We start from the raw sequence: 18,203 nt of genomic DNA, 5'->3' as shown, positions 1-18,203 counted from the left end.
CTGTTAAGTCTGCAAGCAAAGTCACAGAATGGTTTGGGTTGGAAGGGACCTTTAGAGGTCATCTAGCACATAACACTCCATATCCCATTTTGTGAGCATCCCAGTATCACTACAGTCCCACTTTCCATGTGGCAAGGGGGTAGAACAGTTGGTAGATGTAAAGCAAACAACAGATTTCTTTTTGAGAGTTGAAGCTATTTTTACAGAATAAGAACATTGTCATTTTAAGATATTGACTGAAGGCATTCATCTTAGGCAGCTTACTTGGTCCCTTGGTGAAGACGAGACCTTGCTGTCTCACAAAACCCCTGTATTTTTGGTCAAGGGTAGATGAGTAACTGCTTGGCTAGTATCACTACTACTACTACTACTACTACTACTACTACTACTACAACTACTAGTACTACATTATTATTATTATTATTGTAGTAGTAGTAGTAGTAGTAGTTAGTAGTAGTATAAATAGAGAGAGAAATAATTTCCAGAGGAAAACAGCTGTTGCAATTAAATGATCTTTGAAAAGTGATAAACTTTTGAGAAGCCTTTAAGATCACCACTAACCCTGCATACAATGAAGGTCATTAAAAAAAAACAGAGAACAAAAATCTGCTTTTTCCCCCCCTCCTCACAGCCACCAAGCAAAGTCCTTTCTAGCATCTTGGGAAAGAGCAATCTTCAGTTTGCAGGAATGAGCATAATGTTGAATATCTCCACCAGCAGCTTAAATCTAATGAATCCAGATACAAAACAGGTGAGTGTAACTTCTGTATTAATTTGTGAGGCTTTTGATGAACAGCCTGCTGCACAATTATTTGCTGTCTGCCAAATACTCAGTTGCTCAAAGTCATTATTCCTCAATAATATCATAAAATGAATGAACCCAAAATATAAATCAGAGTGGAAGTCAGATAAATTCACTAATCAAAACAACTTTGATGAATTATTTTCTTCATGCCATGTTTCAGGTAGATTGGTTTTGCTCTTAAAAGACCTATGATGTGAGATACCATTTTCTGGTCATGAGAGTTCTTACTGAATAAGATTACAAACTTTCAGAGTGGTAAAAGGGATGTGCTTGGAGTAAAAACTAAAATACTGAATGTACATCCCCAATTTTGTTGTTTTCTTCCCATATGGAGTCTTAAAGGGCAAACTATTCCTGAGGCACGGCTAAAAAATACAGCCTCAGGGATTTTGCAGTGCAGTGAAAGGCCAGTCTTTTAGAGAGACAGGGCAGCATTTTTAAAGTAACTCGTTTCTTCTTCTCTGTGTTGAAGGTATAGACAGACTTTGGGGAATCACTGCAGTGGTTTGTGAATGATGTATGAGACGAGAAAAATCCTTGCTCAGGGTATATATAAAGAGGAAGCAGACAGACATGCGTAGTCACTGCTGTGCTATTTGCTGTGAACCACATACTGCGTTGAGGCACGCAACTTTCTGCCCAGATACAGCCAGAGAGGAAAAAGTAAAATTCCTATTGTCCTTTGGAGCCTCAGGGTTAAAAAACAAGAAAAGATATATATACTAAGAAAAAGCTTGCTGTTTATTACTATGTTTTCATTTGTATAGCTTCATTCTTATCCTTATTTAGAAAACATTATCCTTATTTATCCTTATCTTACCCTTTTTTAGAAATCTTCTGCAGTGAGCACTGAGACTGTGGGAGGAGTGCTATGACGGGCTGCAGTAGTTTGTAGCTTTACTATGGAATATACACAGCAGTGCTTTTCATAAGGACAGTTACCCCCCATCAGAAGCATAAGCACTTGATGTTAATTAGGTCTGCTAGGAAAGTGCCAAATTCTGAAAGTCACCTTGTAGTCAACCAATACTAGGGCAAAAATGTAGTTAAACTGATTTATTCCAGAGAAGAGTCATCCCCCACATGTTTTGCCTTTTCTCTGAGTTGACAAAACTGTTGATCTTTCTCTCATATCATTCTTTTTGAGGCAGATTCTTCTGGGTGCTGCAGGCCTGGGAAATGTCTGGTTTCTCAGAGCTCCCTAGTCTGGCTGTGGCCGCCCCTGTTTCTTGTTTATGCCGAGGATTTGATTTGCAGATGAGCACGGCCCAGCAGCTTTGCCCTTTGAGGCCCCCAGCAGGAAGATGGCTGCAAACTTTTATTAGCCTCTTTTTCCCAGCAGATCTGGAAGAAAAGACAAACAGTGTTGTTGGCCCTTGTGGTGGAAGGAAAGTAACTGCACGTACCCCTGCAGAACAGTTTTGTGAACATATTAAGCAGGGATGAGTGGTAGACGATTTTGTTTTGTTTATTTCTTTAAAATGCAAGTTGGCATAGATTGAAAGGTTTCTAAACTATATGCCAAAATTAGTGAATTATTTTATTTTGAGCAATGCAAGGCATTGGTAATTTGCTGTGTCTCTTTTCAGTATTTTGGTATTGGCAGAAGTGAAGTGGGGAATACCCCTACCTCAAACTAAGCTAAACCAAATAAGCTGTGGAGTTAAAACAATAAAAACCCTGACTTGAAAAAATGGTTTCAAGCACTTTTCAGCTTTCTTAAAATTTGGAAAAAGTTAGTTTAGTGACAATCTGAAATAATTTTTCTTTTATATGATGCTGAAGTAAAAGATTGGGTCCTTTGCATAAGTCAAGACAGTGGTAATATGAAATAGAACATCAGTTCTATTGTTAGGCTATTCTACATGCTATATGTATTCTATATTGCATATACTCTACTGTTACTTTATCTTTATGGGAAAAACAGAAGGAAATTGTCACTGATGAGTAACAGAACACTAATTCACCAGTGAACACTTAAAAACTAACCACATCTTCAGAGGCTGTTGTGGGACAAGCAGGGCTTTTGGAAATGAAGGGCTCTTTATACAAAAGAAACACTACAAATAGTAATCAGCTCTTTCTGACTTAGCAAAGCAGCAAGATACAGAGAAAGTCCTGTCAGACTTTTTTCTTTACAAGGAAGGTAGTTGATAGTTCAGGTCTTTAAGAAGCAGATTAGAGGAAACAGCCCAGAGAATATCTTTCTAGCCTATTTTGTTTTTTCCATAATGATTTTTTGTATATGGTTCCCTCTCCAAACTGAGGAATTAAGATCCTAATTCTGTTGTCACTAGGCACTAAACAGGGGCCTGTCCCAACCCAGATGAATTCCTTGGCATGGCTTTTGTGACTCAAATATCAAGTGAAAATTTCTTTCAAATGATATTTTCTTTCTTGGTTGTTACATGATTTCATTATTAAAAAATTCCGTAAGTTAATTCTCAGAATAGCAGAGATGTTCTGCTTTTATTAGAGGTTCAGGACAATTTGTCTCTTCCCAGAGAAATATCATATTAGTTCAAATTGTACATAAGCAATTTGAATTTCAAATGCCCTGGAGTGTGCCTGTGAATTTGTCCACAATGCTACACTGCAGCTAGATTCACAATTCTGTTTGTATATTGCAAACATGTTGATGTTTGAAACATAAAATGACAGTAGATGTTGGATGCAATGTTAGGAGCCTTAGCTGGTGTACAGGTTGGCATGGTTTCATTGATTTCACCAGAGTGGCATCAGCAGAAAAATGGTTTGATGAATAGGACCTTTTGTTTCATTTATCATTATCTGTAATAAAGAAAGTGAGTTTTAGCAGATTAGAATTTCTCCAAAGATACTCCCTGACAGGTCTGTTTGATTTACTGGAGTTCTGAGCATGTTTAGCAGTTTTACAGTGTCCTGGTACATTTCTAAAAACAGCAGAATAGATACATTCATCCTAAAGTTTGTTTATATTATCTTTCTACTCTTTTAAGTCCTTGTAGGTAATTTTGATCTTGATTTTGGATTTTCACCAGCATACAAGCAAAAAAAGAAATCAAAATTGCAAACTGTAAGAAAAGGATCTGACTCACACTTATTCTTTTTGATCCATACAGATCATAGCAAATCACCATATGCAATCCATCTCCTTTGCGTCTGGAGGTGATCCGGTAAGCATTTCTCTAAAGCCTTCTCCCACATAGATACTGCTTTATGAGGACTGTGTGATAAAATTTAGTGCATATCTTACTAACAGAAAAATATAACCACAGTAGCTCCTGTTTCTTCTTTCATAAATTTTTCTTGATTGTTGCCATCAAGTTCTCTTTGAGGGGAGCGCCTGACAAGCGTTCATAGATCCTCCCCTTTGAATGACTGAAACAAAAAGGATCAGGGGACTATAAGCATTCACATAATAACTGGTAAGCAGGGCTTCCTTTTTCAGAGTAATGTAGTATAGTCATATGGGCGTTGCATGGATTTTTATCCTGACTGTTTCTCATCTTGCACTTTTTACAGTAATAGAATATGTTGCAGTTATATTTATAATATTTATTGTAATGCATGCTTGGTTTTTTATTTTTCTTCTTCACAAGCGTAAGTGTGCATTGAGAAGACTCTGCTAAATTCTGCCTGCAGGTATATTTGATGCTCTCATGCAGCTTGAAGACAGGCTTTCAGGAAAAGCACAGATCTTCCTCTCTTGTTTTGCAAAGCTTTTAGATACACCTACAAATTTGATTCATTTAGATCAAAGGGCAGATTCCTGCTTATTGTGCTTTTCCTTATTTTTATAAGCTGTTCATCCAAAGGTATATTAATAAATGGGCTTAAAATGTATTTGTCACTCAGGAAGCAAGGGGAAAATTATAAATTAGTGACAGTGCTCACCTCTTACCCTAGAGGTTTGAAAGCTTTTAAACTTAGATTAATTGAATGAGTACCTTTTTCTTCATCATATGATTATCTGTCATGTATCAGTCATGTTCTAGAGGTAAGGCAATTTCTAGCCTGCTTTGTGCCTCTCAGTTCAACTCTGTTAAGGTGAAGATGCTTGGTGCTTTCTCTGTTCGTTTTGCTATTGTCAGAAAACATAAAGATGAATTTCAGTCTTAGTATAGCTTTGCTGAGCTCAGTACGATTACAGAAGGGAAAAGGACACAATATCACAATAATTTGGGGAACAAAAAATGGATCAACAGCAGCTTTGAAATACAACAGATTGCAATGGATGCTGTAAATGAACAATTCTTGAAGTGGGCAGAGGAGTGATTAGCACAGTTCCCTGCCTCCATAAGAAGATTCTTTGCTGCCCATCTGCCATCCCAAATGCTAAGTCCTGGAAACACCATTTCACACTGCCCACTGATGAAATGATTTACCAGGAAAGAGGAGAGGAACAGCAGTGGAGTTCTGGATTTGGAGTAAACAAGCTCTTCCAAATGTTTTAGAGAGAGAAAAATCTCGCTACTGAGTCAGTGAGCTACCAGAGAAATAAAATTGCATGGTGCAAGGGAGCCTACAAGATACAGTGAAATTGTAAGTTTGTGTCCCCAATAAGACTACTGCATGAATTCATTCTGGAGCTGGGAGGAAGAAGGTATTTATGAGGATCTAATGTTGTTCTACAAGCTTATCTCCGTGGTCTAGTAAGGACCAACTTTAAATCAAAAGCTTGTGCATAAAACAGGTAGTTCTTTGTCCTGGGTGCACATAGAAGATGATAAAATGCAAGGATGTGATTTAGGTTGCGGCTTTATTTACTCATCAGAGGGCCTCCTGGATATAACTTTCATAACTTTCATAACTTTCAAGTGATTTCCACTTGGTGGAGGACTGCCACCAGCAAACTGTGTCTCCCAGCCACAGCTGGGCTCCAGACCATAAGTTTATCTCCTTATATGTGTTTTAAACTGGTTGGAGAAAGGCCATAGTGACCTAGAAAATTTTATCTGTGCCCATGCTTCTTCAGTAAGTGATTCCCTTGTTTTGAAGTAATTTTGGAGTTTGGTTTATTAGGAAGTGAGACTGCTCTCACTTCTCTACCCCATCAACCTTCCCGCTCTGGATATTTGCCTCCCATTTGTGAGAGCAATTAGCTTTATAACCTTCCTCACACTCCATTACCATTAATTGTATTATTCAAAATATAACCCCTGGAGAATTGTTCCACAGGTTTGGAGAACAGCTTAAGAATCTCCATACCAAATCCTTCTATACACCATTTCAGAACCATTTTTAGTTCACTTCCAAGACTGTGTTCTCAATCCACTTTAGCTCTCTTCAGCCCCTCCTTATGATACACTAAGCAATTTTGCTCCATAGTAATTTCAGGTGGCTGTTTCCAGGCTGCCAGACAAGACGTGTTTTTGAAGATATCTGCAGAAATTTTGGGGCAGAGGATCTCATAAAATCTAATAAGGCAGGTCTCTCAGAGGTCCCTGAAGGCAGTAGTTTTTCAGCTTCAGCCATACCTCCAAATTTTAACACCACAATGCAATGTCTTTAGGTTGAAAATTATAGTTTATTCATGCTTGTTTTCAGTCCTTGAATGTCAAGTATCACTTTGCTGCATCAGCCAATCCTGTATAGTCTTTGGATGGGGGTCTTCTAACTGAGCCATGGTGAAAAGTGCCCACCTTAGGTGCTTCATGGTTTGTTATAGTCAGCTTCAATCGCAGAGCTTTGGACGAAATAAGGAGTAGGTGGTCTCAGACTGTCACACCCACGCTAGCTATGAGATAGATCTATGATTTACTCAGGCATAAAGGTATCCATTAACTATGCCTGAAGTAGTAAATGAATTGATCTGTGGCCCATTTTCTAGCCTTTCTAGCCCTGAAATAAATAACATAGTGCAATTTGCACCAACACATTCCCTCTCTTCCCTCATAGTCGTCTCTTGGGGTTGATGCTAAGCGTGTGCTGGTCCCTCAGAGTTTCAGGGCATGCTGTGAGAAAACAGCACAGAGAGACAAGAGCTCTGTATTATTTGCTACTATAGACATAGTCACTTTTGTTTTCCCCTTGCTTGTTGATATGAATCCTTTATTCCACTGTAGTCACTGCCCAGACCCTGTGCCACAGGATGTGTGAGAAATTACTAGACAAAATGGTAGGGCAACGCTTTTTTAACAGACCAACCTCACTGCTGCTGTGTCTGAGTGCCTTCCAACAATGCATTAAATGATATGGTTACACATCTGTCACCAGAACCAAGACTGTGCTTCGTCATTTCCCTTGCTCTCTCCTTAGGAAGGAAATGGTACAGACATTTGGTACAGTGACTTGTTTTGGGTGGGTGGTGGTGGTGTGTGCTTGCACTAGAAAAAGCTGTGCTGAAGAAGTCTATCTTTTAACTGAAGAGTGATGTTCATTATGACATTAGATCTTGGCATAATTGGGAAAGGTCTTGGGTCAGTCCCCTGAAAAGGCGTTGGGTAGATTTACACAGCCAGCTGTAATGTATCCTGTATATCCCTTGTGTTTAGTTGTACCAGACTAGCCAGGCATGTCAGGAAATACCAGATCTAACCAGGACTTCCTGATTCCATCAAGGCAATATGGCATTTTTCAGATATATCAGCAGGCCTGAGTGTTTCCCAGAAACACAGGCCTTTCTGTTTCGTCTGCATAATGATAGAAGTCTGCACCACTTGTGCACAGGAGCATAAGGGCGGCAGGAGAGGAAGCAAAAAAATCCCCCAAGAAGATGTCTATGTGCTTTTGCCAGAAAATCCATCAGGCGTGTGGCAACAGGTGTGGCAGGTAGCAGCCTAAGGGCTGGCGGAGGGTGTCCTGGGATACTGCTTGTCAGAGCCAAGCAGGGGCTGAGCACCTCTGTGCCATATGGCACTGCTGTCAGTAAAGTAAACACCTGCTTGTCACACATGAATAAATGCCATTGCTCAGTATTTCTGGGAGCAGCACCGTTACTCCCACTCTTTCTGCCACAGAACCAGATGATTATTCATGTTATGAACCGAAATCTCTGGGTAGTTTGAAGATAAGGACTTGTAATTCTACTCCCTCCTAAATGAGGCCTGAGCCAAATCCTGTTGAGTTTGTTTAATAGACAGAATAGATTTTAAAATTCTGCTGGATTAGATCACATTCTCTAAAAGGTAAAGTGGTGCAATCAGTACCAAAACCCATAAACATTTATATGAGGTTTAAGTAGTATGCAACTGTAGAGCAAAATATGTCATTTGGGGCTCTGCCCACAGGACTGTACTTACTCTGGACTGTGATCTTTTGCTGTAACCAGTGAAAATATTTTTTTGCATTCATTGTAGATATCTTAATTTTTTGACAGGATACTTCAGACTATATTGCATATGTAGCTAAGGATCCTGTTAATCGTAGAGGTAAGTTAGAAATATCTATTTGAAGTCTGTTTTTCCTTTGAGAAACACAAATTATTCATGGTTTAGGTCAGATTCCACCCCCCACCTCCCCCACCCTCCACTCCAAAAAACATAAATGTAGCCCAATCTAAGGATTGCCTTTGACAGAGTCATGGAAAGATTGTGCAGCAATAAGAAGCAGCAGTTTGTTTCACAGGCTTGGAATAGTTCATACTTGATGCTCGTTCATACTCAAATATGAGTTTGGTTCTCTTCATCTCTTAAATCAAACACTTGCCTTACTTGGCTGTGTGAGCTACTAGGCAACAGCCGAGTCTTACCTACACCCAATCACTGTGCAAGAGCTAAGCAGCCCTCTGATTAAGTCATTTGAAGAGGCAGCTGAATCTGCTAGGTCTTCTCAGTACATGCCTAACTCTTCCTGGCAGAATCAGATTCTTTATCCAATAGCTAGCTTTTGAGCCAGCTTGCCATAATTCTCTTTTTCGATGAAGTTTTCTTCAAGGTTGTATTGCTTTAGTAGCTATCAGTCAGGGACAGGTTGATCTTGTTCACTAGGTCTTAATGCACGATACAAAGTATTTTGTTGTGTACTATTCATAGATCATAGACAAGAACAGATGAGCTCCAAAAAAATGACATTAAGTACTTCCAACAGGATTTCTGGAGAATTCAAACACTTTTAACTCCAAAATGCCAATCCTGCAGACCCTCAGCTGCCCACCTTACCATTGGCACAACTAATTCAATAGCTTCTATATGTAGTCATCTTTAATGATACCTGAAGAATCTGCTATGTCCATGTGCAGAAATGTCCAGGCTTGAGGATATTAGTTCATAAATAATACCTGCACTAAGCATACTAATATGCTGCATATCACCTAGAAAATTTATGGGGAATGGGAGGTAGGGAATAGTCCAGTTCTTTGCAATGCTTGTTATGTTACAGCCTGATGTGTCGCCTGTCAGAGAAGTTCCAGTGTCAGACTACAGGATGCATGGTGCAGAGCTGCTCTCCACCCCACCTGCTTTAGCAGTACCCTTTTGCTAAATCCAAGACTGATTTAGTTGTTCTGAGAGATCTCGGTCCATTGACTAGGGACTAGCATTGTACACCAGATATTTGCTCTGTAGGGTTTGGAGGAGCCCTGTGCTCCATTTTCTGTCCCTGTGTGAGTGGATTTTATATACTATATTCCTTTTGTACTATGTTCTTCCTGCACTAAGTTACTTCCATCTTACACTGAATATGTTTATCTCTAACTTCCTGTGACTGCTCCTTGTTGAGCTAGGCTATCCTAGACTGGGGAGTCATCTGAGCACCTGATATCGTTGTCTTCCTTTGGTGTATTTAGGTCAAGTAACTTCTTAGTTTTCTTTATGAAAAGATTGACAGATTGAACTCTGCAGCGTTCCAGCTGCAGTGCACATCCTCCATCTTTCAGATAATTTCTGTACCTCCTTTCTTCATTTTTCTGCAGCTGTTTTAGAAAGGTATATGATATCTGCATAACAGGGGCTGCCAGTATAGCAGAGAATGCACTTTCCTTGCTTTTGTCCTCATCGTCAGCTGGTTCCTCCTAAGGCCTCTTTGCTGCAGTGAAGCACTGTTACCTCATGTGAAATTCCTTCACGCTATGATCTTTAAGCCTTCTGCATTACGGCTTTCCCATGCGTGGTTTCCCCACTCGTGTGTATACATCAGTGGTTTGCAGATCGGTGACTTTGTATGTCACCTGTATTAAAACACATTTTTTTTTAAAGGGTCTAATTTACCAAGGGACCTGAATTGCCATCTTTCACCATCATTTGCCATTCTGTCATTCTTTGTGTTGTTTGCAAATTACCTTAAAAGGGAATTTATCTTTACATCTGTATCTAGCAAAAATTGACTGCTGTTACTGACGCTACCCCACTGCCAGTGCTGTAGTATAGCTTGCATGTTAGACTCATTTCTTCCCGAGGATGGAGAAGCTGTCTTTGTGCTTTGCATTCTGGGTCTAGCAAGCTAAAGGCTGTCTATTTTCTGCTGTAACATTCACAAGAAATCATCTCTGTGTGAGCCAAACCTTCTCATCCTTTTACAAGAAGTATATCTCCTACCTGCTGAAAGTCCATTCACGTATCCAAGGAAACAGGTTACTCATTATGTCACCTACTGAAACTACTTAGTGACTCATGCTTCATTTCAGCTCCAGAAAGGTTTAGCAGTGAGCAGTGTCACCTCTTTAAATTCTCACTCTAGTTATAGGGTGCAAACATTTTAGCTTTGTTTGGCCTAACTACTTTTGGTCCACATTTACTGCACCTTCCATTGAGGCTAAATTTTCAATGCCAATAGCAGTGTTGTGGAGGGCGTCAAAACAAACGTCTCACTGCTAGTCAGGGATGTCTGCCTCTGTCTTTGGACACATGGAGGTCCTGTTTTGTCTGCTGAATCCGCTTTCAACATGTAGCTAAGGGCATTTTCCCTGGACAAGACATTTCAGCTTCCTGGTTGGCACAGTAGATGCTCTAAGGTGAGAAGAGAACACCACTGTATCTGTTTAGTACTGTGACTGGTGCCAACTCAAGCTGAATGAAGTGCTGCTGCTGCTGAGGAAGAGACAGCAGACATTCCATACTCACACAACTGCAGGTTTCTTGGCCCTTTATTCTGGCCTCTTCAGAAGTCTGTCTGGTATTTCAGCCTCTGAAAAGCCATATCTAAACCTACTTAGTCTCCCTGTATTATTTTAACTAAAACAATTTCACACAGATGTCATGACCAACCCTTATATGTAGGCCACTGGCATCCAATGCACTTGTTGAGTGAGTTGGACACTGGGCATGTACTAAAGCACAGTTTTTCAGCTGAAAAATTTATATTCAAGTTATTAAATCAGTCAGGGGTGAAAAAATCAGTGACTTTGAACAAGAACCCACTTTCCTGTGGCAGGACTTGGAAAAGAACCATAGTTTGAAATCCAATCCAGGCTATAGCCAGTAAGGCAATATGCTTGTCCAACTCTGAATATGGAAGATTAACTCTCTTGGGCTTCTCTGGATTTCACTGAGATGTTGTTCATACAGATCTTTAGCTGCCAGGTATTAGTACCCATCTATGCTCCTGTAATATTGAGTGAGCTCTTCACAAGTTCACCTCTTTGTGTTTTCACATATTTTATGTCTTCCCATATATTTCAGACCTCCAAGCCATTCTCTGGTTTAAAACCGTTACAGATTTGGCTGCTCAGACTTCTTTAAAGGTTTCTCAGTCTTCTGTAGGAAGAGAGCTTGTGTTGCTAGCCTCCCCCTTTACTGCCTCTGTCACAGTGGGTTCAGGGAGGTTGCACATGGGGAAGGGCTGGAGTTAATCAGGTAGCTGGCTCTGCACTCTTCACCGATCCGTCAGTTTGCTGGGTGTGTCTCCATGCAAAGAAGCAGGAAAACGTACCAATGTTTGTACTCTGTGTTCCTGGAATAAGATCAGGGGTCATTATCTAGAAAGTATCTGTGGATACTACTGCTCCCTCAGACTGTAATTTGGGAAGAGAGAGCAGCTTGTGAACTTGGGGTGATTGGACATAAAACTGAAGTGGTAATAAAATTGAAGAAAGCAAATAAAGTTTTTATTATTGTTATAATAGATTAATATTTTTGTAATTTCAATTTAAAGCTTAGAATTCTTACATAATCTATTGCATTCAGGTAATAACAAGTGAAATTTTATGAGGTTTTTTCTGTTTGTGGACTTGTTAAAATAATGGAACAGATTTGTGACCTTGTCTATCGCACTTATGCATCAGTGCAATTTTGTGTAACCTTTAAAAAGTTGAGATTGCCTGAAATTCACTGTATCAAAACTGGGTTTTATTGAAATGTGCACATCACTAATAGGGTGACTAAGCTTGACAAGTAGGTGTTTTGTCATAGGTCAGTGCATCCCACAATGACATAAACAGTGACTTGCATGTGTCAATCTTTTTCATTTAGCTTGTCATATACTGGAATGCTGTGATGGCCTGGCCCAGGATGTCATCAGCACCATAGGGCAAGCATTTGAGCTTCGATTTAAGCAGTACTTGCAATGTCCCTCTAAGACACCTACTTTCCCTGATAGGTGAGTGTTACTGCAGAAGACTGCTAAAGGATCTTCCTTCGCTTTTGGTTTACTTGATAAAATGTGGACAATGTTGCTGGAGGCAGACAGGATTTGAATGCTTTAATAAGATTTCTGCTGTATTAGCTAAACAGTGTTTACCTAACGAATATGAAAGGACCACAATCAGTTTGAAAGAATAGGCTAAATATGGATTTCACAGCAATGTTGAAATGATCATGTGTTTTGTGCTGTAGTTAGGCAGAGTTGGATGGCCAAGAATGGTTGTTATTTGTGGCATTTCCTCATTACTGTCATAGCAGCTGTGTCAGTTTAGATGGAGTAGGTCAGACTGCTGGGCTTCCAAAATGACTAATGATGTTTCAGTATTTCTCATATTAGGGTGATGTTTCTAGGAATGTGATGTATTGCAGGGAGGTTTGACTGCATTTTTCTCTGGAGAATACAAACTCTGTCTGTTTGTATATGTACAAAAGGCTGGGATATAGCATTCTGTTTCCTTTGGAGACATGGATTGCTATGTGCCTACTGACATTACTAGAAATCCTTGTGAACTTGTACCCTCTGTAATGTCTTATATCAGAGCAAAACAGGTATACGGGAAATATAAAATGCTACTATCCTAATCTGGGAGCATGCTGTATTCACATCTCTTGACTTTGTGAAGTTCTTACAGAATTATATTTGTGATAGAGCAATCAGAACTGAAGGCAAAGATTTAGAGCCTAGTCAGTCAATCAAGTCATAATATTACAAGTGGTATTTTAAAGTTAGATGAACTGCTTTGTTAAAGCAGTTTATAATGGTCTTTAAAGCCAAGTTAAAACATCCTCTAGTCAGCATAAAGAATTTGGTCCATTGCAAAGGAGGTTTATATCAGTCTGTCTAAACAGAGATCTGCTGCATGATCCATCATTGCTTCCTGACTTAAAATGGTAGCTGGAGTGTCCATAAAATATGCAATAGTGATCCCCTGACAGGCAATTTTAACCTGCTGAAAGTATCTGTAAGTGCTTTGCAAGTGAGGGGCAAAACAAACCACTCTCTTCCCTACAGGATGCAGAGTTTTGAGGACCCATGGACGGAGGAAGAGATCGAGGAAACAGAGCATCCCTATTACAACAGCATCCCAAATAAAATACCTCCCCCTGGCGGATTCCTTGATGCCAGGCTCAAAACAAAGCTTCCCACTGGTGCAGACACAGCTCAGGTCAGTACAGTCTCATCTCTACTCTCCCGTTGATTGATCCAAAATTTTAAAAAGACATGTGTTGTATGGTGGATATCTTGGGACCGTCTGTAACTCACAGCCCTTCCTGTGTGGCCAGTTTCCATCTGAATGGCCACTGCAGATCAAGGGGGCAACACATTAGGCAGGTTCAGAACAAATTAAAGGAGATGAAATCCTCATGGTGTTAAAAGATTAAGTGGGTTCAAGGAACAGAGATCCTCTGGGGGCTACTATAGTTGTAGAAAATATGTCTGCTTCAGAGTATCAAATAGTATACATTAACTGGGAATGATTTAATGCAGAATCATTTAAACTATCTAGTGCAGTCATTACTAACTGTTCATTATGTTAATGACTTGGCAGCAATCAGTATTCAGCCAGGTTCCTAGGTAGGTTTTCCACCTCATATTAAACTAAGGTCAGCTTTAAGAATTCTACCAGCATTCCTGTTGGAAGTTTGACTGCAGTATCAATGTAGCTCCCTAAGAGGTGTTTTCAGATCCAGCACAACTCTGCTTAAATCCAGAGGGGTCCTATCTGTAGCCACATCCTCGCATCAGTGCCCAGGTGCATCCCCTGGTACCAACGTGACTCTTTCAGCTCATTCTCTGAAGAGTGCTGGGGCTGTCTTCTGGTCCCACATGTGTTTATGTGGAACACTTTTCCCAGCAAAAGGTTGTCAAGACTCGCTATGTGAGTACAAATGTACAATAGAAATGATGCATCATTTGGTATCATGGGGGTCACTAAAAGCAGAAAGCAGGGAAGAACACATGAAGGTCACCAGTAATATCTTACTCTTACACAAATGTATTTGGGATATATATGTATATGTTCTGACATTATGATGAATTGGAAAGGAAGAGTGAGGGTACACAGAATACATCCAAGAGAGCCACTTGTATCTGAGCATTTTAAAGGCAATTGAAAAATTCCTTGCATGTGTGTCTGTTCTAGTCTGCATCAGAAGTGGGAGGAGAGCAAATTTATTATCAGAGCCATCACTTAGGAGAAAAATTCAGTGAAGAATGGCATCATGGGCCTGTTGAACAAGGTGAGTTTTGCTACTTTTAGCCATAATACTGCAGGTGGTCTTGGGGGGCATGTGAAAGTCTGATTCCTCAAAGTTTAAGGCAACGAACTGCACTTGGTTGATAGGTTCCCTTTGTCTGAGTTTTAGTATTGATACCAGTGAAAAGCATTTGATAATTATCTCTGGATAAATTATTAAATTCACGCCTTCATGAAATATTTTCTTCTGCAGAGCAGTTCCTAAATGGAATTGCCCAAACTTTCAGCTAACTTTCTTGAAACTCTATGATATTTAAGGGTCTGCTGCATGATCTGTTGGGAAAATCTGACCCACTAGGATATGCAAAAAAATGGAATTTTCAAATGAAAAGCCTAAAGTGAGAAGACTAATTCAAAATGTGAAGCAATGCTCTCTGCTCAACAAATAGCAAATAATGTATAATGTTCCTTTTGTTGTCTTTCAATTTCAAGTAAGTAATTTCAATACATGTATAAAATTTCACCCCATCCGCCTTTATGAGACAACTTTACTGTGTTTCTAGGGACACTTTCATTCAAGTGCCAGAATGTGTTCTCTGTTGTTAATCTGCACACATCTGAGGATTTTATACCTTCTCCTGCTCTCATGAACTCCCCAACAGAACACAATTTTTGAAATTTACAGTATTTATTTACAAAAGTTTCCTTTTCTCCTGGAGCACAGCCCCACCATATCCTCATTGAAACACAGTTCTGAATCCATTAATCAACATTTTTTTCTACTAAATCCAGCAATTATTGACTTTACGTCTCCCAGTCCAGGAAAATTTAAACCTGTGCTGATGAGGTGTGATGATAATTGGTGATAATACCAACACTGTTCTGTCAAATAAAAAAAAAAAAAAAGAAAAGAAAAAAAAAAAAAGAAAAAAAGAAAACAAAGTCTTGAATTTTCTAGGATCTCTGGATATTTGTAGTATGTCAGAAGACAAATCAGAAGTAGCACCAACAGCAGAGCTGCCAACATATGTAAACACCCAGCATATAAATAGAGAAGCTCTACTGGCACTTCAGGCAGATGCTGAAAGTACCTTCAGTGGAACAACAGAGAATGCTGAAGCAAGCAGCCCAGGAAAGGATCTGTTTGACATGAGTGAGTTCCCTTCCTATTCACTTCCTTTCTAACAAGGGACCAGATATGTTTATGCATTATTTCTGTATTAAGAAAAAAAGAAAAATCCAAATTTAGTGTTCCCAATGTAATTATGGTGAATTTTAGAATCCATTGTGTTTTCATATTGGCCTGAGCTGAAAAAAAAGGTGGCTGAAGACTTGAAGCTGGGCTATATAATAACTCAGTTAAGGTGAGTTGCAGTCTATGTTATCCTTAACATCACAGGCAATTATGCCAGAAGAAAAATTAATCAGGAAGCTTGCCATACAGGAAAGTGAAGGAGGGTGAAGGTGTGGATGGGTGGAGAACTATCTTCAGCCTGTCCTGTGAGTATGTTATGAGGAAGTCAATGCATATATCAAAACCTTTGTGCAGCAAGGAATCTGGCATGGAAATCAAAGTGCTGAGTTACCTCTTGCTCTGGGTAGGCCTACTGTCCTACCTGTTCCAATTTTGAAGGCAACTTGTCCTAGATTAGAATCATCTCTATAGCTGCAAAACCATGGCTTAAGCATCAGCTGTAGTTTGGTATTGGTGTTACTAACACACATAGTTTTCAGCCTTGAGGAGATACATAAAGTGAAGTAATGGTGAAAACATTTGATGCACAGAAAATTTTCTTGGTTTTTTTACTCTTCCAACCTCAAATAAACTGCTTACCCAAGCTTTATTTAATTCAGTTCACATAATTAAAAGGCAGTGAGACAAAGCAGTTGGTGCCTACAAATTATTTGTAAAATAAAGTATCTACATTTCAGTTATGTCAGTATAGATAAAACCATTTCCTGGCATGTTTTTGATGAGATATGGCTCTATTTCCACAGCTTAGTGAGACATTGGATTGAAAGAAAGGAGGAGGGAAGAAAGTTGAGAGAGTATCTATCTGTGAATATAGATCTGAAATGAGAAAAATCTGCTGTTTGAAATCAGGGATGTTAACTCTTATCAGCCATTGGAACACCAGAGAAAAGTAGTATTAGAAAATGTGCCAATTAGCCCAAAGTTAGTGGTTTGACAAGCTAAACATATGTTGGACTTTGTGCAGACTGCAGTATAGTGAAAACACTGATAAGCTACTTTTAATAACTGGCTGAGATATAAATAAGCTGTGATAGTACAGTATTTTTCCTATTTCTCTGACCTAAACTTGCCTCTCTGTGGCCCCATGCAAGCATGGCTGTGTGCTGCTTGCATCTGAACAATCTATTTACAGCTGGTATATCACTTCACCATACTGCTCTCCAGATGTCCTTTTGTAAACCTAGTGGGCACAGAACAACATTTCTTTTTGATATGTACTGGTGGGGAAGATGAAGGTCTTGCAAGAGTAAATAGCCTCTGAGAGGTCAGTACAACATGTAATGAAGCACCCTATGACGTATTTGCTATTTCTGTATGACTGTTGGGATCCATGGTGGCACACCTTTCCATGCAAATCTACAGTTGCACTGAGTTCAGGACTTAGCTGAGGTTTAAAAGATGCTTCCCCAAGGCTGATTTTAGCTATGGAAATGATGTTAAATGTGTTAACCTGTGTCTGTTTTGCAAGGTTCTCTTCCTAGATGGAGCTAGGAGTAGGTAAGGGTGAATGTTCCCTTCTAGACATAGCCTTGGGCCAGAGACTCAGTAATGGACAATTTTTAAATGAGTAAGTTGTTTGAACAGAGACCAGATATGAGTATAATGACATTAGGTACCCCTATTATGCAATTTATTTGAAATTTAACTGTCTGACATACCTAGAAAGACTGAAGGAGAGATTTTCCTGGTACCAGATCATATAAATACAGCTGTTGACAATAGCCACTACTGAAATAAAACCAGTACCTTTCAAGAGATCCTGACAAGGTTCAGTCCGATTTTTATCAGTATCTTTCTGTGCATAACATACATTTTAAACATTACACTCCTCAGTAGTAATATATTATATAATTCAGTGAGTCTGTTAGTATATCTTACCTCATTTTTTCATAAAGATAAAGAGAAGTGGCTGTAATGCAAAATAAATCCAGTTTTAAATGACCAGAATATCACCATTTTGCTACATGGTTTACCTCTGAATGATCCTGCCCTTGTTTCTATTTCCATAACCAGAACCATTTGAAGATGCTCTCAAGAATCAAACATCTGAGACTATGTTAAAGAAATCCACCTCCATGGGATGCACCAGTCCTCCTTTATCCAGAGCAGCTGTCCGGACTGAAGCTGAAGAGCTGAGTACAGAGCCGTGGTATCAAGGAGAGATGAGCAGGAAAGAAGCAGAACAGCTATTAAAGAAATGTGGAGATTTCCTCGTGAGGAAGAGTACCACGAATCCTGGCTCCTATGTGCTGACAGGCATGCACAAAGGGCAAGCCAAGCATCTTCTTTTGGTGGACCCAGAAGGAACTGTAAGCACTGAGTCCTCACTAGTTGATGAGGTTTCTGACTCCACACTTTTTCTCTAAATGTCTTTAATCTTCTTTACAGTTTATTCACAACTGATCATAAGCACCACCTCATATCTCTAATATGCCATCACCTCTCTA

The 18,203-nt window shown here is 39.5% G+C and overlaps 1 protein-coding gene across 1 annotated transcript in view; it reads left to right on the top strand.

Moving 5' to 3' along the window:
- Positions 1-18,203, top strand: part of SHC3 (SHC adaptor protein 3) — a gene marked incomplete at both ends in the record, with an annotated part of 51,582 nt that overhangs the window by 30,337 nt on the left and 3,042 nt on the right. The window contains 8 exons of the mRNA XM_082302194.1: positions 632-751; positions 3,907-3,960; positions 8,106-8,157; positions 12,133-12,259; positions 13,316-13,469; positions 14,448-14,544; positions 15,460-15,654; positions 17,770-18,065. Of these exons, the coding sequence (XP_082158320.1) occupies positions 632-751; positions 3,907-3,960; positions 8,106-8,157; positions 12,133-12,259; positions 13,316-13,469; positions 14,448-14,544; positions 15,460-15,654; positions 17,770-18,065 (1,095 nt within the window). The remainder of the gene's footprint in view (positions 1-631; positions 752-3,906; positions 3,961-8,105; positions 8,158-12,132; positions 12,260-13,315; positions 13,470-14,447; positions 14,545-15,459; positions 15,655-17,769; positions 18,066-18,203) is intronic.

The sequence above is a fragment of the Coloeus monedula genome (assembly GCF_965178545.1).
Source record: "Coloeus monedula genome assembly, chromosome: Z".
Classification (NCBI taxonomy): domain Eukaryota; kingdom Metazoa; phylum Chordata; class Aves; order Passeriformes; family Corvidae; genus Coloeus; species Coloeus monedula.
This window is presented reverse-complemented; position numbering and strand designations above follow the sequence as displayed.